We start from the raw sequence: 24,925 nt of genomic DNA, 5'->3' as shown, positions 1-24,925 counted from the left end.
CTGGAGAGAACCTTTCTTTGTTTTAATTCTCTAAGATATCTCACTACTGGTGTTTTACTGTCAACTATTTTCTTGTAGTTCTTTTTTAAAGATTTATTTATTTATTATGTATACAGCATGTATGACTGCAGGCCAGAAGAGGGCACCAGATCTCATTATAGATGGTTGTGAGCCACCATGTGGTTGCTGGGAATTGAACTCAGTCAGTGCTCTTAACCTCTGAGCCATCTCTCCAGCCCCTTGTATTTCTTTTAAACTGTTTGCAAATGTTTCTCTTTTTTTTTTGGATCTACTCTCAATGTGGCAGAAACAGTTCTTTTCATACTGTATTAGTTCTTATATTACAATATTTAAATTGCTTGAAACAAATACAAAACTAGATGCAAATAAGGACAGTCAAGATCTGACTTTAATTCAGGTTTTTGAGCAATTGGTGTTCAAAAAGTAGCAGGTGGTTTGTTTCTGAATACCAGGGCTTCAAAATGAAGGCAGTTCTGTAAAGGGAAACATGCCAATAAAACATTAGAACAAAGTTGGTATTAGAGATGTACATGCTATTGTAACTTCTAAGAAAAACTTACATGAACTATGGCAATCTAAAGACTAATCAGTGTTGGCCGTTCTCGATTTCTACCCTGGCAGCACATGTGTGCTCTTCTTCTGTCAATGGACCATGTAATTTGTACTGTTTCCATCTTCTTTTCTGGGAAGAATAGACTGAGGAGGCCCGTCCTGCACCGTGTGCTGTACGCATGTCGGTGCTGGTCCCTAGGGCCTTCTTCAGTGGGGTTTTCTGGCCGTGTCCTAAGAATAAGGTCGACTTCAGTAGCCATGGTGTAGTCAGCTCTGCCAGGGTGGCTTTTCAGTGCCCGATGATGCCACGGGAACTGCCAACAAGGGCCTAGGTGGTTACATAGATGGCTGTGCTGAAGTCTCAGGTAGAAGGTCTGTTAGCTGAGCACTGAGCTGGAAAGAAGAAACGCTCTGGGATCAGGCTGCTCAGATGTAAGCGGGCGCTGCGCCCTTCCTCGGGGTACAGTGTGTGACAGTGACGGGAGGAGGAACGGGGTTGTTAAGTGCAGTGGCTTGCACTGCCACAGATGAGGGGTTGGAGATTGGACCGTCCTGCTAAATGGTTAAGATCATTTTCCATGTGTGCAGGGTGTAGCAATCCAGAAACTTCTCTTAGGGCCTTCATGGGAGAAGCTGTTATGTGGTTCTCTGTCGTAAGTGCATTCCTGATCTGTTTTGTGAGTGTGAAAAGAATGTTTGATTATCCATCTTCACCAACATACACAGCAGTGGTCTTGAGAAGAAAGGAATGTGCCATGGCAAGCAGGGAAGGAGAAAGAGGAGGTGACAGGCGGCCTCCTCCTGAGTGCCCAGCAGTAGAGGTCACAGGAGCACACTGCTGGCTGCTGACTGCTCCGTCCTGAATGGTCTCCCCAGCCTGTCCATTTTGTTACACGCTGTGTTCAAACACCAGTCTCTCTCTCTCTCCCTCTGTGCCCGTGTGTGTGCCCGTGTGTGTGTGTGTGTGTGTGTGTGTGTGTGTGTGTGTGTGTGTGTACATACACATGCACGTGTATGTGTGAAGACACCTTTCTTTTTCTTTTTCCCTGCTTGACATGGTACATGCATATTCCTTCTTTGTGTGGCCAAGAGGTAGCAGGCTAAGTCAAGTCTGCTAACTATAATTATTGAAATAGTAAAGCCGTCTTTAGCCCCAAACTGGAATGAGCTGATGACTTTATGATTGTCTGCAATTTGGCAATGGGCTGAAGCTACACAGTGAGAGGCTAGCGTGTATTATTTTCTAGTCCTTTACGTTTTTCCCTTCATTGGGCCAGCAAGATGGCTCACTGTGTAAAGGCACTTGCTTAGAAACCCGACTACCTGAGTTCAGTTCTCTGGGACCCACATGGCGGCAGGAGAGAACAGGCTCCTACAAACTGACTTCTGACCTCCACACAGGCGGTGTCCTAGATTGGGTTACTATGGTTATGATGAAACACCATGATCAAAAGCAAGTTGGGGAGGAAGGGTTTATTTGGCTTCTGCCTCAACTGTAGTCCACTTGTAGGCTACCATTGGAGGAAGTCAGGACAGGAACTCAAAGCAGGAGCCTGGAGGCAGGAGCTTGCCCAGCCTACTTTCTTTTTTTTCGAGACAGGGTTTCTCTGTGTAGCTTTGCGCCTTTCCTGGAACTCACTCTGTAGCCCAGGCTGGCCTCGAACTCACAGAGAGTTCTCCTGGGTCTGCCTCTGCTTTCTTATAGAACCCAGAACCACCAGCCCAGAGATGGCACTACCCACCATGGGCTGGGGCCTCCCCCATCAATCACTAATGAAGAAAATGCCCTGCAGCTGGATTTTATGCAGGCATTTTCTCAACTGAGGTTCCCTCCTTTCAGATGACTCTAGCTTGTGTCAAGCTGACATAAAACTAGCCAGCACATGGCATGTGTACCCTACACACACACACACACACACACACACACACACACACACACATTATATAATTTTAATGAAATTTTTCCCTCATCCACCACAACGGTGTGACTACCTTTGCATCTGGGAGGCATGGTCCAAACGCCTCCAACAAAAGCCTGTCTTTTCTCACTGCTTTTTCAAAGTCTGCAAAAGAGATCTTGCCATCATTGTCATGATCCTAGAGAGAAAAGTGATTCCATGAGAAATGATAAAAGTCTTTAATTTTGCCATAGAAAACTGGCTGTGTAGACTGCCAAGCAAAACTAGAAGTTCATACTGCGGAAGACATTGACACAGATCCCTGGGTATTTATTAATAGAAGTCACTGGTTGATTCTTCTAACCTGAGTCGTCTTTGCTCTACACAATGCAGCCCTGTCAATAACATACGCTGGAATTGAGGAATAATGCAAAACTTTGGGAGAACTATATTAACCTACTGCCCCTTTTGCAATTAAATAAGTATAATGTGGCTCAGATTTTTTTTTTTTTTTTTGGCACAATTTTATCCTCAAAAGGCTTTATTTGGGAGCTCATCAGGTAGAAATGACAGCCATGAAGGACAAGGCCCCTGGAGTTATCATGGTGGCTGTCCAGGCTGGGTTAGATTCCTGGAATGGAGGCTGCAGACTCCTGCTAGAATATTAGAGGGTTGAGAGCTGGGTAAGTAGGGAGGTGTGGGGAGCCTGCAGAGTTGTGTCCACCTGAGTCACAGTAGAAAACGGGTGTAAGTCAGCAGAGTGTTCTGGACAAGGCTTATGAGAGATTACGTGTGTTGTGCAGAATCCAGGGCATGGGGACTGCGTCAGATGGAGTTGGATGAGATGTCCCTGACTTCATTTTTGTGCATAACTTCAGAATCCAATCTAGAGGAAAATGTGAGTGGCCATCAGAAAAAGAAATATTCCATAAAAATTTCCTTTCCAGATAGGAATTTGGGGACATCTTGTAACTAAAGAAAGCATCTGCACTCAGCCTGAGCAGCAGCAGCTAGTATTTCTACAAGAGCATAGTCTGTAGGTGTTCCTGGCCTTCCTGTTCTCTGTTTCCCATCTTTCTCCCATCTCTGTCTCTCTGTCCCTCTCTTTCTGTCTCTGTCTCTGTCTCTCTCTCCCTCTCTGTCTCTGTCTCTCTGTCTGTCTCTCTTTTTCTCTCCCTCTGTGTCCATCTCACCTCTCCCTCACCGTGTGTGTGTTTGTGTGTGTGTATGAGAGAGACAGAGACAGTCTCAGAGTGTGGCCCTGGCTGGTCTTGAACTTGCAATCCTTCAGACATCCAAGTGCTAGATTGCAGGTGTGCAACACCATGCCTAGCTCGCTCTTCTCTGAGCCTCAGTGATAGCAGTGAGTTTGCTGGGGATGCCCTGGATTCACAAACAGTTCCGGGTCCTTGTAAGAAAAGAATGGACATCAATATTCTTGTAATAAAGAGCCACTACTGTGAAGCTTTATTGCTTTAATCTGCTTCAGTTTTTCTCATCTGCAAAATGGAAACAATAGTTCTAAGGATAAAATGAATGAATAGTATAGAGGGCCCTGAAAGGCCTGCTATGTAGTAAGCACTCTATAAGGGTCAAATATTTTTATTGTTATTTTGCTGAAATGAGTGTTGAGATAAATTGAAAGAGGAAGATCATGAAGACAAAAAGCACAAATTTTACATCTATTGACTCTAGCCTCCTCCCAATTAATAAGGTTTTACTGATAGTACTATTTTAAAACAATTAAATAGCATTTAGTTTACATAATGCCTCTCTAGTCACTGAACATCCCCTATGTACTGAGCACCTGTTTTCAGTGAGGCATTGTTCTAGGCGGAGGGTAGAGCAGAAAGGAAGTGAGAACTGCCCGTGGGAAAGCGACTCGTGGTGGAGGAGAGGCAGCTGCTGCTCGTTCACAGCCTTGTGCAGCAGCTACCGCTTGAGTGCGGTGCACGCCAAGGCCATGCTTACCATTTTCTTCAGGCTTATCTCCACCAGCTCCCTTATTCCTTCATCATTGTCTTCTTCAGGGGACTGCTGGGAGAGACTGTTCTTCAGCATGTCAAAAATCTTCTCCCGGGAAATATAACCGTCTCCAGTTAAATAATAGACTTCAAAACAGACTTTATAAAGCATAGGAATAAAAAAATTGAACCAATAAAATGCCATTAGTTCAGCATAAGATAATTAGTGATAAATACACAATTACTGATCTGATCCACTATATGGCAGAGGTTTTATAAAAAAGTGCTTCTTGTTAAATTTCTTTCCACAGGATTAAATACCCCTTGGGAGCTAAAAGAGGAGCTCGTAGTTCCTGGATTTGGGGTTTGGAAATGTACCAAGCTGCAATAAATGAGGTAGAATTTTTAACTGACTTGTTTGTATGCTTACATATGTGTATTTGCATAAGTGTGTGTGTGTTCTGCATATAGACTATAAAAATAAAGCACACACTTTACTGCATTCTTGGAAAAGGACTCCCCACTCCCAGTACGTTTAGATAGTGAATGCAGTCATATCCTTGGGGTTTGCCTGTCTGCCTTATCTTCAAGCCTCTCTCTGGAGAGGAACTTCCATGCCGTCCATCTCAGATTATTAATGTCCTGGGAATGTATCAGTGAAATAGCTTTCCTGGAGTTAGTGTAGCTAAATGTTTTGCCAAAAACCAGGAATAAACTTGAGTGTCAGATGAGTTGGGTGGCCGTTAAATTTCTCCAGTCCACAGCATAACACACAAAGTTTGGGAACAAGCCTATGTAGAAAATAGCGCTCCCCAAATGAGCTCCTCCTAAAATGTGTAAGAAGCATTTTAGGAAGTGGGATTAGAAAAGACACATCGTCTTCAGTGTGAATCTGTTTAATCACCAGCGATTAGTGTTCCCACAAGGGATGACGTCCGTGACACAGCTTTCCACTTCTCAGTGAGACTGTGGAAGAACCCTGTAAGGGTGGAGGAGGTGGGCGGAGCGGGAGATGGCTTAGAGTGCTTGCTTTAAAATGTGTGAGGCTCTGGATTCAGCCCCCAGCACAGCACGGCACCCCCGGACACTGCGGAGTGGGAACTACACACGTGACCTCACGAAATAGTAAATGTCAGAGAAGTTTGTTATTCCAAACACTGCTGCAAAATGTTAGTGTGCCTTTAGCTTAGAGGGTTTTTTCGGGGGGGTGGGGTTTCAAGACAGGGTTTCCCTGTGTAGTTTTGGTGCCTCTAGATCTCGCTCTGTAAACCAGGCTGACCTCGAACTCACAGAGATCCGCCTGCCTCTGCCTCCTGAGTGCTGGGATTAAAGGCGTGCGCCACCGCCGCCTGGCTCGCTTAGAGATATTTTTACTAGAAAATGTGTGTGTGTGTGTCGATGTGAGTGTATGCCCCGTACGTGGAGGTGCCTGCAGAGGCCAGAAGAGGGTATTGAATCCCCTGGAGCTAGACAGATTACAGACAGTTGTGAGCCACCCAGTGTGGGTGCTAGGAATCAAACTTGCGTCTCTGGGAAATAAGGAAAACTCCTATTCCCTTTATCTTCCAGGCATCTTTTTCTATGTCCCAAATCAAAATTCAAGAGAAAGAGCAAAAAGATATGCAGATCTACTCAACTACAAAGAACTCTGCAGTCTTTTCTTAAAAGCAAAAATGGATATGTTAAGCAGTTTGTTTCTCTGAAAACTGGTGTCTAAAATGGTTTTTATCCTGTTTCCCAGGAATCCTATCAGCAGGAGTAAAACATAGGAAATGGACATCCCCCTGGGGTGGGGGATCGCAGACCAGAGTTATTGCTGTGCAGAGCTATGCTCAGGACAAGCTCCCCAGTGCCCTGCGTTCCTTCTATTTAGAACACCCCCATTGGGCTTGAATGGCCTTTGGCCTTCCTCACTTTCCTCAGTCTTGAAGACCAGAGGGATGTTGCTGTCTGGGCTGTTCTGGTGTGTTGGGCTTCATCCTCACACTCTTGTCATGGAGCGCAGTAACACAGGCTCAACCCTGCGTCAAGGCCTTTGTCCTGCTGAGCCCAGACAAGATCAGACACCTTCGCTTTGTCAGCGGACCCTTAGTGGCTGTTCTCAACCTGGGCTGTAAGCCAAACACCACCCTAGTGACACCTGAGCATTACAGACTCAGTAGAGGCGATGGCTCACAACTGGGTCCCCCAATTCATCTTGTGGGCTTTTTCTCATCTTTTACTCTTAGGTATGCATGCATGGATTGATGCTCATGGAGGTCAGCGGACAACTCTCAGGAATTGGTTCTCCTACCATGTGCGTTCTGGGATTTTACACAGGTTGACGGATTTGGTGGCAAGCACGCTTCCCTGAGGACCTGCCTTGCTGGCCCTTTATTTCTGTTTGATATGTTGTGAGGCACTTTTACAAGGGTGTTTTAGAGAACACTGATTTCATCGTTGTGATTATATAAGCGTTCACTTGTGAACAAACATTCCTGGAAGAAACTCCTTCTACAATGAGAACTCTAGTAAGTTTGGGGTCTAGAGCCTAATTATTTGCCACCTCGGATCTAACATCCTTGTGTATTTGGGAAATCCTTTGGAATGTTCCCACCAGCCCAGAAGCTAAGAAAGTCATCCGTGAGGCCTGTAACAGGTCCCCTCCACGCGGTGGCCACCTACCAAACGCTGCCACCCATTTTGATTTATGACTTTGCTGTTTGTTATTATGGAAACTTCATGAAATTGCTGCCACATTAGAACGTGCAATTTGGGTAAAGCTGGATGTTCCCCGCTGTGGTCCCTCTAGTGAGCTTCAGAATAAGCACTCCTGTCCCTCTGGGGGTGACAGCTCCACCTGTCGGTACACCAGCACACTAAACAGAATCGATGGGCACAGCACTGAGCCAGCGATGGCTTCTTACATTTCATCTTTTCTTCGAAAGTCCCCCGGAGAAACACCGACAGTCCCTTCACCCACTCTTGCACACTTACATAGTTGTCACTGTCTTTGTCAAATACAAAGAACACTACAAAGGAAGAAATGTGTGAGCATATTGTAATTGTTTTATACCCACTCCCACCCCCTCCGGGTTTAGATAGAAAACCTTTTCTTACAAATTGAGGGGGGACCGTTTGGGTGTTTCCTTTCGAAAGAATCAAAATTATTGGAAATGTGGGCTTTCCCCCTTTATTTCTAAAGCAGAAGAGTCATTCCACACAATGAGCAATAATGATCTTCATTTGTGGTGGTTTATGTGGTTGCTAGAGCCAAGAAAGCCATGGAGCTAATTAATGACATAATTTTAATAATCAAAAGTAAAAAGTGGTGAAAACCCTGTTGTAGAGTTTCTACAATGTCTCAAAGTAAATTACTAATGTTAAACATTTTTAAGTTCTTATGTAGTTATCGTTTGGGGTGTGTGTGCGTGCGTGTGTGTGTGTGTGTGTGTGTGTGTGTGTGTGTGTGTGTGCGCGCGCGCGCGAACATGTACCATGGCTCTGTGTGTAGGTCAAAGCCTTGTGGCACTGACTCTCTTCTATTTCAGGTTGGTTCTAGGGTTCACAGCTCAGCAAGTCAGACTCGAGCAAGTACCTTTGCCCACAGATCTGTCTTGCCAGTCCAATTTTTAGTTCCCAATGAAACTTTATTATCTATAGAAAAACATTCAAATGTTACTTGTTCTTTGGAGATGAAGGTGTATTGATGATTTTTTTTGTAGTGATCTTTTCACAGATATGTGTGTGTCATATCTTACCAAATGTATAGTTTAATGATTTACTATAGAATTTAACTGGACATACCAATCACTATCCTGTTTTAGACATGTGACTTTAAATATTTCCAATATGACAAGTCACCATCTTTTGTATTCACACATTTCTATGAAGAAAAAAAAAGCCAAAAATGATTTACACATTGGTGGCATGGACTTTCATGATTTACATCTGTGGTGTGTACTTTCATGGTTAAAAGCTCTTGGTTGTTTATCCTTAAAAAAAAAAAAAATACCGCTAGGCTCTGTAGTTCAGTGGTAATGATTTCTCAAAACGTCCCTGCTCTGAGGCACAGCATTCTGATGGGTTGGTGTTAAAAACCACCCTCCCGTCCCTCTGGGTATGTGTTTGCAGCATTCTCCTACCAGAACTGTCCCTTTCTAGTTGGGCACTGAGACCAGGTCCAGTCTGGTGAAAAGGACACTCAGGTGGGTTCAGTTTGGGTTGGTACATTTCGGTTTACTGTGACTCCTTACCCCTGTTCATTATCATGTCATCGGTCATTCCGAATACGTTGTGCAGGATCCCTCGAAACGTGTTGCAGTCCAGCCTGGCGTTAACAAGCTTTCCACTGGGTTTTTCCACAAAGCTATAGAAAAGGCGTATGAGACATTCAATTTCACTTTTCTTGACTGTCAAATGAGAAGATAGATAAGATATAGCATTAATCACCGAGTTATTCAATACAATCACAGCTGTTTAGTTCTTATGATGCCAGATGGCCATATATTGATGGGAATTTGTTACTGAGTAATTTGTAGTGTTTTGCTTCTACCAGATCTGCAGGCTTCACAATGGAAATTTGGGGTAATCACACATGGGGCTCTCGTTCCAGACTTAGTGTTTAGGCATGCACAGGTGACTGGTGTGGTCAGGACGGAAACCCGGCATTCGCCCTGGGGGTGGGCATAAGACCTAAAGCACCTAGATTGTTTCCATTTCTTTACTGAGATTTCTTTATTTTGGTTTTATGTATACATATATGGGTGTCTTCCTGACACGTATATTTGTACCACGTGTGCAGTACCCTTGAGGCTAGAACAGGGCATCGGATTCTCGGGAGCTGGAGTTGTAGCTGGTTGTGAGCCCCCCTGGGAACCGAGCCTGGGCCTTCTGCAAGAGCCCCAAGTGCTCTCAACATGGAAACGTCTCTCTAGCCCCCGTTTCTATTTCTTACCCTAAACTCCTAAGACTTAACAACTCCTCGGTGCCTTCTCTAGTAACAGCTGGGTTGTCGGGGTGATCTCAGATTCTGCAGTCCCTTGAATGTCGAATTCTGTGACTCAACAGCTACTTGAGAGAACAGAAATGGGGAGAGGCAGCTGGTCGCCACGTCATTTTGTTTTCCTTTTGTTTTTTTTTTCTTGATCCTTTCCTCTTGTTTGTGAAGGAAGGTGGGGAGAAATAACTGTCTTTGTAAATACCCAATTTACAACATGTGGGGTCTGTGTGTAGAAGGCAGTAGTTCTTAGGGTAGTGACTGGTAGCCTAATAACATGTATTTTGTAGACCAAGTTAAGATCTCTTTCTCCTTCATAGAATGTCGTACTATGGCAGTGCAGCTCTGAAATCGGATCTGTCTACGTCTTAGGGGACACCCGGAACCAGGGAGCGGACACAGACTTGGCTCCCGCCCTCAAGGCTGTTGCAGGCTTGCCAGGAGATACACGAGGGGCTGTGGTATGGCTCCGTGGAGGAAGGCTTGCCTAGCATGTGTGGTCACCAGCTCCTCCTTAACCAGCTGTGAAGTGCTAGTACACGAAAGTATCGTACATCACAAACCAAAGGAAGGGGCTGTGAGCTAGGGAAGGTGCTGCGCGATAAAACATTAAAAGTGGGGGTGTCATTGGAGTGGAGTCTCCCAAAGGAGCAGGCACTCACCCGGAGGCAGCTGGAAGACTCGGGTTTGAGTTCTGAGAGCAAAGAGAGGTCCATGGGGCATGTTGGCAGATTTATTTTTGAATCAGAAATGTTTATTTTTTCTGACATATTTTTATTGATTATTTGGAAATTTCACACAATGCACCCCATCACACTTGCTTTCCAGTCCTTCCAAGTCCACCTCCCACCATTATCCGCCCCCCAAAAGAAGAAAAAATAATAACCAAGTCCAGTATACTCACTGGGGCATGGTCAAACTCCCAGTGGCCAGCCCCTTAAAGAAGGCTGGGTCCTTCCCCCCACCCCCACCAGAAGCCATCAACTGTGAAGAGTTATACTTCAGCATCCCTGTCATAATTTTTAAGGGTTCTCTTCAATGGCTTCTTGTCTAGATGGTTTGCTTTTTGGAGGGGGAGGTTCCCAGAACCCTCCACTGTCTCTCATTCTCAACTGTGAGGCTGCCCTAATCAGCCAATACCATTGCAAAATACTTCCTTGCCCATAGGAGCCGGCAGCAGCCTGGATCATGGACGTCCACATGGTTCCTGGGGACAGCATGGACCATAGACACGGGTTCAGGCCGCACAGACCAAAGACCTCAACATGGTGCCCAGTGGCGGCAAGGACTACAGACATGAACACAGCCTCCAGCTGCAACATGGACTGCAGACACCACATGGTCCCTGGTGGGAGCACGCATCATGGACCTCACATGCTGGCAGATCTTACAGACAATACACAACTTACCAAACAATTCTGGCTGATAACCAGACCTGTACTTAAGTTTTTACCCACTTTCACAATACATTCGTGCAGTTATTTTTTAATGGAAAACCATCTTTTTTTAATTAATTAATTTATTGATTTACTTATATTGAGACAAGGTCTCACAACGCAACCCAGGCTAGCCTGAAACTCTTGATCTGCTGACTGTTTCCCAAGCCCTGGTGTTACAGGCATGCGCTATTGCCTCTATCGATGTGACTTTGATTTTCAGTAGAGAAATGAGATCTAAGTAGCCTCCCTTTAAAGCTGGTGGCATTTGACTGGTGTGGTGGTGGCACACGCTCTTTGTCCCAGCACTCTGGAGACAGAGGCAGGTGGATCTCTAATTCAAGGCCAGCCTGGGCTACACAGTGATTTCCAGGCCTGCTACAGCTACACAATAACACCCTGTCTCAGACAAACCAAACGATGCAGTGAGATTTTTGCGACCGTTTCCGCTAACAGCATACAGTGAAAACGAGGCCCTATGGTTGAAGGACAATACCAAGTGTAATGATGCCATTTCCCGACTCAAACCTTTCCATCCTGGAGGGAGGTTCATCCAGACCAACAAAGGAAAGGAAACTGGCAAGGTTCAGGAAGTTGAAGTCTGAGGAAGCTCCTGAAACTTGGGCTTTTAAAGCTCTTCCGGGTTCTGGAAGTGGTAACAAGTGCTGGGAAGGGGCCCCTGACTGAGCTGCTGGCAAGTTGTGCTCCAGGGATGCAACGTTTTCTTAACTTCGTTGACAGTTTCATGCGTGTGCATGACGAATTTTAGTCTTCACCTTCTATTCCTCTCATCCCCCCATTGAAAACTCCCCCAAGGCCTCTTCCCACTGTATTTTCCGTGTGCGCCCCACTGAGTTTAATTAGGTGACTTGCATGGCCATGTGTGGAGGTTGTTTACCTCCAGAGAGCCTGGGCAACTTCCCAGTGGCTCTGTCACTGAGAAAGTGACATCCCTTCCCTCAGCCACCATTAACTGCCAGTAGTCCCTGGGGGGGGGGGATCATGAGCCTTCCACTTTCCATGATGAAACGTTGACTGGGCTCAGGCTTGTCTTGTGTAGTGAGTTCAATAGTGCAACAGCAGAGTCACGTCAAGAAAGACATCCTTTCCTAGCACATCTCCCCATCCTCCAGGTCTTTACTCCTCTGTCTCCCCTCTTCTGCAATGTTCCTAGACTGGGGTGCATAGAGCAGCCATTTGGGGCCGAGCAGGCCACCAGCCTTTATTTCAGCTCTTGGGCCCGCCAGCAATCTCTGTGTTAACTGCTGCTGCCTATTGCAGTACAGCTTTCTTGAGGAAGACCAAGAGCAGCACCAATTCTATGCACACCTGAGTGTTTAGAAAGCAGTTTGAGCATGTCCACTCAGCAAATCGACAGCAGTGGGTCCCCCTTCGCTGCCATGATCTCCCTGCCACAGCTCTTGGTCCTCTAGAGCAGGTCTCGACTGCCATTAGGAAATGGTTACCCCCAAACATCCTTGCCCCCACTGCACCAGAGGACGCATCTTGTCGGCTGTTACTGCAGCTCTTAGTGTTCGCGGCTAGGTAAGCTGTTAGTTTCCTCCCCCAGAAGGCGCTGTAAAAGCCAGCTGGCAGGAAGGAAGCACCCAGCCATTGCAGCTGATGTCTCCAAGTCCTGTGACCAAAGTGTGCGGCATCTTCAGCAAGTCTTAACAGGTGCTGGCAGGAAGATAAGAACAATGACAGTGGCCTGGAGTTCTGGGGCCTCTCTAACCAACAACTCAGGGAAACATCCCACGCCCGCATTGAGATTTGTGTTAGATAGCAAGGCTTCTGGGAGAAGCACTAGGGGACGTAGGTTTTTCAGTCATTACCCATACTAGGGTGGGCTTTTTGGTGAGATAGGGCCTTTGAGTCACCAATGTTCCTGTAAGATCCCTCCCCCATATTCCTGTAAATAAATTCAAGCCAGCCTTGGGTAGAATTGTTTCTTTGGTCTGTTGTGTATATGCTGTCTATACTGTATGTGTCTCCCCCAAAAAGTTACACGTCAACGTGGTAGGATGTAGATCACCTAGTACATAAATGAAATTTCTGGTTTGGGTTAACTGAGGCAGGAAGAACCACACTAAATGTGGGCAGTCCCATCTCACCAGCGAGGCCCTGACCTAAGTAAGATTGGAGTGAAAAGTTTGAATTCAGTCCCTCCTCTAAAGACCTACTACATCTAGGTGGCAGTACATCTCTGATAGTATAGATCTATTATTTTCAAATTTTAATTTTTATCTCTTGTAGCTCAGACATGCCATGAACTTCATATCACCAACGATGACCTTGAATTTCTGACCCTCCTGTCTCTACCCCCTTAAGTGTTAGGAATACAGGTGTGAGCGACCACTTCCAGCTTTGGGATGCTAGGGATTGAACCCAGGGCCATGCCAACATGGAGCAGGCACCCTAGGAAACTTTATCGCCACTCTGCCATCTCCTATCATACTTCAAGTAAGAGACACACAGGCAGTCTACGACAGACTGAGCCCAGTGTACCATGATGTAGTCACCTTTTCACAAATTTAGTGACAACAGGATGTTGATCTGTTATGAGATTAATATTCAATGTGTTAATTCTATGAGAATGTAGTTTGCACAGCCATGAAGCCAGTATTCAAAGGTAATTCCCTGCCTCCGTGCCTAGAATAAGACATTTAGAAAAGGGATTAGAATTGTGTCTTTGGTGGTGCAATACACAACAGACCTTCCAACAGGTCCTCTGTGCTGTTCAATTTGGGAGCCATCATGCATAGGCAGGCATTGACTCCTGAAAAGTGGCTAGTGCGATGAAGAAAATAGGATTTTAAATATAATCATCTATAGATGGTCATACATAGCTACTTTTTGGACAATGCAACTCTAGAAAGTATTTCAAAATTAATAGACAATTTATACTCAGTGTAGAAAACAAAGCTTTCTAGATTGATCTAAAAAATATAGCAAGAAGGGGGTTGGGATTTAGCTCAGTGGTAGAGAGCTTGCCTAGCAAGTGCAAGGCCCTGGGTTTGGTCCTCAGCTCTGGAAAATTAAAAAAAAAAAAATATGGCAACGGTTATATTGTAAAGAATTTCCTTTGTGAGGTCACTAGCTTTATGAGGGTCTGAGAGTCACTTGGTGGTGGCTGCTGACCATAAGAGGTCTTTAGTCATGACGTCATAAACTCTAAAGGCTCCCTCTAAGAAGTTCTCAACCTGTGACCTCTTCAGCAAACCTCTATCTCCAAAACTATTTACATCACGATTCATAACAGTAGCAAAATTCGTTATGAAATAGCAACAAAAGTAATTTTATGGTTGGCAGTCACCACATGAGGAACTGTATTAAAGTGTCGTTGCATTAGGGAGGTTGAGAGTCACTGGACTCAACCAAGAAAGCCCAAGAAACTTCTGTCATAAGGGCCTAGAGTGTTGTACACAATGAAAAATAAAAACCCAAGTTTTCCTAAGAAGCCTACAGCAAACCCAAGTGTCCATGCTCACTATGAGAGCATGATGCAAAAGGCCACCAGAGCTGCCTGTGACGACCTGCAGGGCAGTCAAGAGAATGATGATAATCCTTGTGCAAAGACTCTGAAGCCGACCTGTACCAACTCTGTCACTGTCTAAAGGCACCAGCGGCTTTAGAAGGCTGACTCTGAGGCCTGGTTCTCTGTCTGAGCACCTCTCACCTCACTGGATTTGTTTATAACCCAAGTGTAGAAGAGGCAACTAGTTAGACCAGGGTAGGGCCTTGAAGACACAGCTATGCTTAACCATTGAAAAATCAATGTCAAAATTTTTGAAAAATGAAGAAATGCAGCAATTTGTTTCTCTTTTCAAACTATCTTTGCTGATTATTACAAATTTTTATCTGTGTAACTGCTTTCAAGTCACCGTGGTATTAAACACATGGGTAGCAGACATATCTAAAATAATTTCATTAGGATGAGGAATTTAGATTTTAAATACATACAAAATTCCTTTTCTGCATTATTAAATAGGCTCACTTTAAAGCGCAGTCATTGGACTAAGGGGGACGTCTCAGTTGGTAAAACAGTTGCCGAGTAGGACCTGAGTTTGGATCCCTAGCATCCATGGAAAGAGCTGGTGCAGAAGTGACTGTCCCCCAGCATGGAGAAGCAGACAAGAGGGTCTCGTCAAACTGGTGAGCTCCAGGTTTAGTTAAGATTATCTTAAAAAACAAACAAACCGAAGATTCAAGATGGCGGAGACAAGCAGACGCAGGTAGGCCTGTGGCAGCGGCCCGCAGAGGTAGACGGGTCCGGTGGCAGTGGCCGACAGGGACTTTTAGGCCCGGCGGCAGCTGGCAGAGACATTCAGGCCCAGCGGCCGCCCACAGAGGTGGACAGGCCCTGCGGCGGAGATAAGCAGACGGAAGTGGACGGGCCCAGCACCGGCGGTCAACAGAGACATTCAGGCCGGGCGGTGGCCCACAGAAGTAGACAGGCCACGCGGCGAAGACAGGCGGACGCAGGTCGGTGACTCGCGGAGGTGGAAGGGCCCGGTGGCAGCGGCCGACAGGGACATACAGGCCCAGCGGCAACCGGTAGAGACATACAGGCCCGGTGGCGGCCCGCAGAGGTGGACGGGCCCGGCAGCGGCGACAAGCAGAGGTGGGTAGGCCCGCGGTGGGAGCCGGCAGAGACATACAGGCCCGTTGGCCGCCCACAGAGGCAGACAGACCCAGCGGCAGCTGACAGGGACATAAAGGCCCAGCAGCGGAGACAAGTGGACACAGGTGGGCCTGTGGCGGCGGGCCACAGGGGTGGACAGGCCCGGGGATGGAGAGAGGCGGACGCAGCTTGGAACGGGGATGCCCCTACCCCCAGCACCTGGGGAAGAGGCTATCTCCGTGGGTCGGAACCAGGGCGAGTCTGGACACTCCATCTGGGGACAACCCAGGGCCCAACTGCTGATCCTGTGAAACCCAACAACTTGGAGGTGTTGGTGAGACTACCCTGCTCAGCTGAAACCCATCTGGGAGAGGATTCAGATGCCTACAGTTTGAAGTCTGAAGAAACAAGATCAGCTGAGGAGTTGACAAATAAACAAAACGTGACCTGGGAACACAGAAGAAGGCGCTACCCAGTCACCAAACCAGATCACCAGAATCATAAGTATATAATTCACCAACTGAAATCAGCTGTCCCTGAAGAAACAGCCCAATAGCACCAATTTAACCAAGAACCCCTACTAAATCAAGACTAAAAATTAGAACAAGAGAGGCACTCTCAGACACAGACACCACCTGCACCGCACAGAGGAAAAGATGAGTAGACGCCAGTGCAAAAATACAGGCAAAAACATAAAGACCTATATGGCAACATCAGAACCTAGTGATTCTACACCTGCAAGACCTAAACATACCATGACAGAAGAAACAGAAGAGATCAACCCTAAAAATGACATTAAGAAGATGATAGAGGCCCTTAAAGAAGAAATAAAACATTCCCTCAATGAGGAAATAAAAACTTCCCTTAAAGAGGAAATGAAAAACTCCATTAAAGAGGAAATAAAAAACTCCCTTAAAGAAATGGAAGAAAAAACGAACAAAAAATGGGAAGAAATCAAATCAAGCCAAGAAAAAGCAATTAAACAGATGAAAGAAACATTCCAAGATCTGAAAAATGAATTTGAGACAATAAAGAAAACACATGCTGAGGGAATGCTGGAAATAGAAATCCTGACAAAACGAACAGGAACTACAGAAACAAGCATAACCAACCGATTGCAAGAGATGGAACAGAGAATCTCTGACACTGAAGACACGATAGAGAAAATAGATTCGTCAGTCAAAGAAAACACTAAAGACAAAAAAGTCGTAACACAAAACGTCCAGGAAATTTGGGACACCATGAAAAGACCAAACCTAAGAATAATAGGGATAGAAGAAGGAGAAGAATACCAACTCAAAGGCACAGAAAATATATTCAACAAAATCATAGAAGAAAACTTTCCTAACCTAAAGAAAGAAATACCTATGAAGATACAAGAAGCTTACAGAACACCGAATAGGCTGGATCCAAAAAAGAAGTCCCCTCGCCACATAATAATCAAAACACTAAACACACAGAACAAAGAAAAAATATTAAGAGCCACAAAGGAAAAAGACCAAGTAACATATGCCACGGACTAGCCCACCGGGAGTACCATGACCGTAGGAGAATCAGGGCTTGGGTAGTCAGGAAGGCAAGGATTCGGCGACTGACAGACAGACAACAAACACACTCAAAAGTGGTTTGAATCTGCTGCAATTTTACTTCTGCAAATCAGTAGTTTATATACAGAAAAGAAAACTATCAAGTCATACAAGGAACAACAAGAGCTTGGCAATAATTCAATTACATCATCTTTAAAAAACATCAAGCACACAGTTACTAATCGGCGCTAGACATATCCCTTCACTCACAAGAACTTTATGACCCAAAGAGCAGTCTGTGTTTTTTTAAACTTAGTACAGTTCCTAGACTTGTGTAGGCTTCTTGCAGCTGTGTCCTTCATCTTTATCTCAGCCGCTCGCTAGTTTATTATTCATTTTTACTTTTCTGGTTCTCATGACCCATTTAGCCAATTTGGATGCTACAGATCCTCCCTAAGTCTTTCTTTAGTTTTTTACCATATATGTCTTCTAATATAAAACCTTTTTACCTGCTGGAATATGGACACTTGTACTTTTACACCTGTAAGGGGAAGGGGTTCTGCTGTAGTCCTTAAGTTTCCCATGCTGAACTTCCTCAACAGAGGGGCCCACCATCTGCCTCCTATGAGATAATGTTTTCTGCCATAAATCACTTTAGTTGGGATTCCTAAAGGATTCCTAGTGGGTGAGTGTTCATTCCCTAGAAGTGCCTGAACTATTATACTTTCTATTATCTAGCGGCTTGAGGCTTGAGGTCTTTAAGGAATAGTTCATTCTGCTATATCTAAATAAGGTCCATGTCCAGCTTCCCCTTTCCTCCACAGTTCACAACCCAAGCATTCATTAATTTTGGCTGTGTTTTATAGATTAATTAGAACATTATCAGAAAAGCAGTTATACAGAACCCATAGCCCAGGGAGCTCATGATCTCTGAAGCACGTCTCCTTCGAGAACGAGACATAACACAGGTACTCTGCCAGGGACCTCCAGGGAGCTTAGTCCCGTGGGACACGTATCTCCCATCCGCTATTATTGACATAATTGTTCATGTCACACGGACGACACTGGAGTTGGTGTGGCAAACATATAAAGGTAAACCCATCAGAATAAACCAGACTACTCAATAGAGACTATGAAAGCTAGAAGATCATGGACAAATCTCATGCAGACACTAAGAGACCACGGATGCCAACCCAGACTATTATACCCAGCAAAACTCTTAATCACCATAGGTGGAGTAAACAAAATATTCCAGGATAAAACCAGATTTAATCAATACCTGTCTACAAACCCAGCCCTACAGAAAGCACTAGAAGAGAAAATTCAACCCAAAGAAGCTAAACACATCCATGAAAAATCAAGCAATAGATAATCCCACACCAACATACACCACAGAAGAAACAAGCTGGTGTAGCTATCCTAATATCTAGAGAAAAAGGATGTTTCAAAAGAGAAGAAGTCTTGTGGCAATGCCTCAGTGGTCCAGGTAACTACCAGAACTCGGAAAAGTTGGTTGAACTAGGGATTGACTGGGAGGCCAAAGATTTAAAAAGCAGAAGATTCTCTCAAGACACAAGTTGTGTGATAATAGTGTGTTTTGTGTGTGTGAATGAGAATTTGTAAATGTTGAATTCTAGGCTTCGACAATCATTGTTAGTGCAGATTAAGCTGCAAGTATTTATGCTTTAAAACTTAAATTATAAAGCTAGTTACGTCTTTCTAACAACTAGTTTTAATGTTTATGAGCATATTTTACCTACATTTCCTTTTCAGGATGCTGAGAAAGATGCATCACAAGCACAGGCTGGAGGCTGGTGGCTAGATGGTTTTGAGGAAGAGGTCTTGGTGGCCTCTTTCATAGAGCAAAGGGAAGCAATGCCTTCTGGGAAATGAGCTAAGTTTTAATCTAGTCTTTAAGATTAGAAGTCAAAAACAAAACTATTAAGGAAAGGAAAACCTAATTGATCTTTGAAGTATTGTTATGTGGAATTGAGTGGGACTTTTGAGGCTTTTCTTCCAGAGAACAGGGACTTGGTTGTCAGGCCTATATTAGGCCTAAACCTTGGTGCCATGTAGTTGTACTTAAATCATTTCAATGGAAAGTGTCTTAGTGATTGGAACTTCTAGTGCAGTTTGGAGTTCTTCCATTTGAAAAATGTGATATTTGCATGGGATTGTTTGAATCTTGTTTTCTAGTCCCTCCCCATCACCACCCTCATAGTCTGAAGGTAGATTTTTCTCTTGATAAAGGAACAAAAAAGGTGAACATCTTGTTTGTAAATAGGTATCTAGTAACTAGTGGTAAACTTGAAATGGTAGAATTCTTTAAAGCCTAATTCTAGATAGCCTCAAGAAAATGTATCTTAATTACTTTTGAACCTGTATTCACCTTGTTTTTTTTCAAATATCTTTTTTTTTTTTTTTTTTTTTTTTTTTTTTTTTTTTTTTTTGGTTTTTCGAGACAGGGTTTCTCTGTGTAGCTTTGCGCCTTTCCTGGAGCTCACTTGGTAGCCCAGGCTGGCCTCGAACTCACAGAGATCCGCCTGGCTCTGCCTCCCGAGTGCTGGGATTAAAGGCGTGCGCCACCACCACCCGGCTTCAAATATCTTAAGTTATATTTTCTTTTTCAGAGCTGCTTTTTATTTGGGGCTACTTTTTTTTTTTAATTGAAGCGTAATCCATAAAAGGGTATATTGTTTTGATGAGACTTTTTACAACTGTGGCTGGATGTCTTTCTTTAGTCTTCCAAGAAGGGCCATTTTACTTTTTTAGAGTTACTTTTAAAAGTCATGAGGTCAACAACTTGGACTACTATGCATATGTGCTAATGCAAATTAAAGCCCAAGTTGACCTCCAGCAGCAGTTCATTCTATGTTGACAGTGAGAGAACACTTTGCCTGTTAGGATACTGTTACTCGTGGACTGAAATGCTGAAGAAACCCCTCCCCCTATTTTGTTTTTTTGCAAAAATCAAGGTATATTCTAGGGTTTCCTGGTTGACCTCAACAGATAAACTGAGATGATAGTGTTAGTTCAGAAATGATCTGAATGTAGATTTACAGTCTACGTGTACAGCTGGCTAAGTGAGATCGCTTTCACAGTTCTGCATGTATCCCATCGGCTCCCCATTAGTCACTGAACTCTTAAAACTGGTATTGTAACATTATCACAATGTTTTGCGCCAATTTTATAAACTTTACAGTGCAATATATGTTCCTTTTCTGAGGCAAACCAAAGGTATATTTCTCAAGGTTTTGCTGCTATCAGCAGCGTTGATGGAGGATTTTTTATACATTTGTAATAGATAGAAATTAACCAGAAAAAGAGAAGAAAAAAAAAGTGGTGGAGGAAAAAGTGAACACTGCAAGAATACTCAAAAGGGCTGAGAGTTGCAAACGCCAAGAATGGCTTTGCATAGTAAATGGAATAGAACAGCTCTGAACTATAGCTTACTTTTCCTGGTTTGGTCTGACAGAATGATTGAATGCTTTTGTACAAAAATCAGAGCCTTAAAAACAAGGATTTGGTGAGATTGTAAAATGGTGTGCCACTTTGGCAAAACAGTTTGGTGGTTGGTCAAAATGCAAAACATTGTTACTCTGTTACTCAACAATTCTACCCTTAGGAATATAACCTCAAACTACTGAAAATGTGCACCTATGAAACATGTACATGAAGGTTTACAGCAGTGTGTTGCTAATAGTAAAAAAGTTAAAACAACTCAAATAGCTATCAAATACTGGAGAGAAATAAAATGTGGCTTATTCATACAATAGAATATTATTAAGACATAAAAATGAATGAGAAACTGACAGATTAAATGACTTTGAGGAACCTTCATAATTTCATTTGTAGATCTTTCCATTTCTAATTTATAAATACATTTGGGGTTATAAATTATAAATGTACTGCCTCCTGTCAACATTGTATACTTCTATTTGATGATTTCTGTGTCAAACATTATATGGAAATGTTTCCAAGTATTTTCTGTATTAACTGTGAATGAATAGAACAAAATAAATTGCCTGTGATGGAAAAAAAAAAAAACCCTCAGAAACAAAAGATTAATCATGACACCAGCATTCATCAACCTCTGCCCCCTCACACACAAGCATACACCTCCTGCATGTATGTGAATGTGTGTGTGTGCTGTGGAGACCCACAGAGGTTTCCTAGTGAGAACTTACTCAGGGGCCACGAATCTGAGCTTGCTTTACCCAGCAGGGCTGCATAAGGGGATGATTTGACTATGGCGTGGTTACCAGGTGCTTGGAAGGGTCTACACTTGGTTGTGTGGTGTGCTTTGATCTAGGGGGGGGGTCTTTTGCCCTGCCCCTTGGCATGTTATAAAAAGCCCTTTTGAAGAGGCACAAGGGGCCGTTGGGAATTGACCAAGGTCCTCCTGAAGCTATCCTGTGTTCCTGTCTTTCTCATCTCTGCTATCTAGTATTTTCTTCTTTTTTCTTTAATTTTTTGGTTTTTCAAGACAAGGGTTTCTCTGTATAGTTTTAGCACCTTTCCTGGAACTCACCCTGTAGCCCAGGCTGGCCTTGAACTCACCAAGATCCACCTGTACCTGTCTCCCGAGAGCTAGGATTAAAGACGTGTGCCATCACCGCCTGGCCCTATCTAGTATTTCCTTACCCCTCTCTCCTCCCCATAGGAAACCTTTAAAAGGTGGGAGCTGGCCTCCCACAGTGTGCCATGTGCATACATATAAGCAAGCAATAATCAGTATTTACTGGGCTCATTATTGGCTAAATTAATAAAACTCTAAAGGATTATTTAGGAATTAAATGATAGTAGGGTGACCAAGGAGACCTGGAGAAGTGCTTGAGGGATGTGGATATTTCATAGGCCAGCTTGGGCCTATAGCCAGGGGAAGCTAAGCCAAGCTTACAAAAACGTTCACACCATGTCCATCCACCTGAAGTCCCAAGGAAGATGCAAGTGATTTAACTGGCTGAGGTTAAACTAACACCAATGCCTGAATGACTGAAAATGACCACTGGTCAGGATGATTTGTAGTTATGTCTGAGAAGCAAACTCTCAGGAGTGCATCACGATTTTCAGGGCAAGGTTGACCTATTAAATAGGCAAAACTGACCTGTTAAATTGTTTACAGGCAAACACTTGTAACACGGGAAGCACCACACCATTACTTTGTTGTTGCTCTGGCTGCTGTTTGGGAGACAGGGTCTCACTATGTAGCTCCAGCTAGCCTGAAATTCTCTATGTAGATCAGACTGGCTTCGAGCTCAGAGACCCACCTGCCTCTGCCTCTGGAGTGCTGGGATTAAAGGTGTTCACCAATATGCCTGGCTAAAATTATATTTAAAAAGGTTTTTGGGGTGACATGTATGTGGGTACAAAAACATGCCACAATGTGCGAGAGGAGGTCAGGACAACTTTGTGGAGTAAGTTTTTCCCTCCCACCTTACATGGGTTTTGGCAATCAAACTCGGGTAGTCTGGCATGTTATCTCCCAGCATCAAGTTCCTTTACCCATTGGGCCATCTTGCCCTCCCACCCTAAAAATTTTGTTATGATATGTGATCTTTATTTATAACTGTGTATGTGTACATCCATGTGGGGAGGTCAGAGAACTTTTGGGAACTGGTTCTCTTTCTATCATGGTTTCCAGGACTCAAACTCAGGCCTCAGGCTTGCATGGCCAATGCTTTAACCCACTGATCCATCTCACTGCCTAAAATCATCTGATGTATTTCTATTAGTCCCTAGGTTTTGTGCCAGAAACCACTGGAACTGGTCAAAGTAAATGCTTGTAATTAAAAATTCTTATTGTCAACAGAATAAAATCTATGCTTGGTTAACAGATTATTCTTCTGCATTTCTGACTTTCTCAAGACACTCTCCCAACATGCCCAGATGTGTCAGGACACCCGATGGCTTCACTGTTTCTAAGTGCGTGGTAAGGGCTCACCGGCTCATCTGCTTGTAATCTATCATGTGTGGAATGCAGGTCTAGGGCAGCTGTTCTAGTTCTGTTCGGTTCTCGGGGCCCCGGGGACTGAACTCGGGTATCCACCTTGGGTGGCAGTACTTTCTCTTTGGGCCCCGACCACAACTCCCCCACCCTTTTTGAGATAGGCTCTCAACATGTAGCCCTGGCTGGCCTGGAACTCTTATGTAGACCATGCTTCTTTCTGCCTCCTGAGTGCTGACATCAAAGCTATGTGCCAGCACGTGCAGCTCTTATTTAAGTAACCAAACATATTAGAACTGGATTCGTAGTGTATGGTTACAGAGCACTCAGTGTGCAGTCTCCACCCAACTCACCAACCAACACCAGTCTGACTGCGTCGAGGTGGTGGAGACCTCAGTACTCACAGCTCTTGACAGTTTTACTGATGGACTCCACCAGTTTCTTCAGAGCCCTCTGTTCCATTTGAGAGTGGTTTCAGCACACTGCTTTCCCAAAGAATCTACTTCCAAGCTTGTGTCCCGAGCTAGAACTAACTCTGTAACTCCAAAACAGAATGTGGCCATGGCAACTTCCTAGCAACCAGACGGAATGTTCTCAAGCAGCCGGGAAGATAAACAAGTGGCTGCTGCCATTCAGTACATATTCAGGGAAGCTGTTAAGGTTGTGTACGTCTGAAACAAACCTGCAGCCATTTCAGTATTTAACAACGTGTAAAATGGTATTTCATTTATAGTTCCTCAGTGCAAATTAAAAGCACTTTTCTATTTGAACATGTAACTAAAAAAGATGACAAAGTCTTCCTTTAGACTGCAGTCATTTCCCGAGCTATAAATAGCTCCCTCAAAGGCTGCCACCTCCTGAAAAGTCACCAAGCACCTTCCCATGAGACCCACACAGCCTCCCATACATGAGCTTCTCAGATGGAAAACCCACTTTCTTGCTCCCAGTTGAGACCTGCCGGTGAGAAAACATGGTGTGGCTGTGCTAAGCTGGCTAAAATGTCCACTGTCCTATTGCATCTTGGTTGAGACAGAGGAGGACCTGGCTTCTAGTCTAGGTGCGGATTTTCACATAGGGGAAAATAAACAGGTGAGGCCATACCCAAACCATGTTTATGATTTAGAACACAAGATTTTTGGGGGGTCCTGAGGATTAAACCCAAGCCTTCATGCGCCACCTTGAGATATATGCACACATACCCCAGTCCCTCTAAGTTTTTAATAAAATATAAAACAACTTCTATAACAACGCAGATACAACTGAGGGAGAAAAGAAGATTTTTTTCACCCCCCTCCCCTTACAAATACACTGAAGAATGCCAGTGGTTTCAAGTTGCAATGTGGCCAATTTCTGGTGTGCAAGCTCCCAGCTAAGTCTGAAGACAGCAACTCCCTCTTGTCTTTCCTGAGGCAACTACATGGCTTGTCTGAAATGACAAGGAAGGAAGGAACAGGGCTCAGCACAGCTTGACTTTTGAAAGGTACAAGTCTCTATTTTGGACAAAATTAAATCTGGACACTCTTAGGGTACTTAGAACACCCAAGGACAACCAAAGGACTCCAAAGTGACCAAGAAGGCCAAGGTTGGTATCAGGACAACGTTTCTACAGACGGTCGTCACTTTCTGGCAGTTACCACAGTGCCATTGTAAGAGACATGCCGTGTTTATAAAACTCGTGTAAAGACACCCGAGAAAGAAAAAGGGCAGTTCTGGTGGAAGAAGGAAGGTATGTTATTAACTTATACATTATCAAAACCATGGAATTAATGTAAGGGGCAGCACCCCATAAACATCCTTTTTATACATCTAGTAGGGAGACTGCTAGAGTCACCAAACCCCAAGGTGAGTCCTAGACAACAGAGTCTGAAAAAGACTCAACATTCTTCTAAATCACCCACTGCCCACCTTCTCCAGTCTAACAAACGGCCGCTTCCTGCAGGACGTAGCTGTCCCATCTGGACCAGGCCTTAAACCGCCCC

General features: G+C 44.3%; 1 protein-coding gene across 2 annotated transcripts; it reads right to left on the bottom strand.

Moving 5' to 3' along the window:
* Positions 1-275: 275 nt before the first annotated feature.
* LOC114688238 (EF-hand calcium-binding domain-containing protein 1-like) lies at positions 276-24,893 on the bottom strand. 2 transcript variants are annotated; one of them, XM_028862865.2, is made up of 6 exons: positions 23,300-24,893; positions 8,671-8,826; positions 7,342-7,446; positions 4,443-4,594; positions 2,566-2,670; positions 276-494 (listed from the first exon to the last, which is right to left on the bottom strand). In XM_028862865.2, exons 2-6 carry the CDS (start codon positions 8,696-8,698, stop codon positions 438-440), a joined length of 447 nt encoding a protein of 148 aa, XP_028718698.2. In that variant the 5' UTR covers positions 8,699-8,826; positions 23,300-24,893; the 3' UTR covers positions 276-437. The 2 variants fall into 2 exon arrangements, with proteins under 2 accessions (XP_028718698.2, XP_037059417.1); XM_037203522.1 differs by having other exon boundaries at positions 23,351-24,893.
* Positions 24,894-24,925: the final 32 nt, after the last annotated feature.

This window comes from Peromyscus leucopus, chromosome 3 (genome assembly GCF_004664715.2).
Source record: "Peromyscus leucopus breed LL Stock chromosome 3, UCI_PerLeu_2.1, whole genome shotgun sequence".
NCBI lineage: Eukaryota > Metazoa > Chordata > Mammalia > Rodentia > Cricetidae > Peromyscus > Peromyscus leucopus.
This window is presented reverse-complemented; position numbering and strand designations above follow the sequence as displayed.

What these genes read in the sequence shown, in the direction of transcription:
- LOC114688238 (XM_037203522.1), bottom strand. Translation starts at nt 23,408, where the DNA reads ATGGAACAGAGGGCTCTGAAGAAACTGGTGGAGTCCATCAGTAAAACT. An exon ending in CAGTAAAACTGTCAAGAGCT is followed by an intron (nt 8,827 to 23,350) that starts GTGAGTACTGAG and finishes CTCATTTGACAG; the next exon opens with TCAAGAAAAGTGAAATTGAA. An exon ending in TTTCGAAGAAAAGATGAAAT is followed by an intron (nt 4,595 to 7,341) that starts GTAAGAAGCCAT and finishes TGCTTTATAAAG; the next exon opens with TCTGTTTTGAAGTCTATTAT.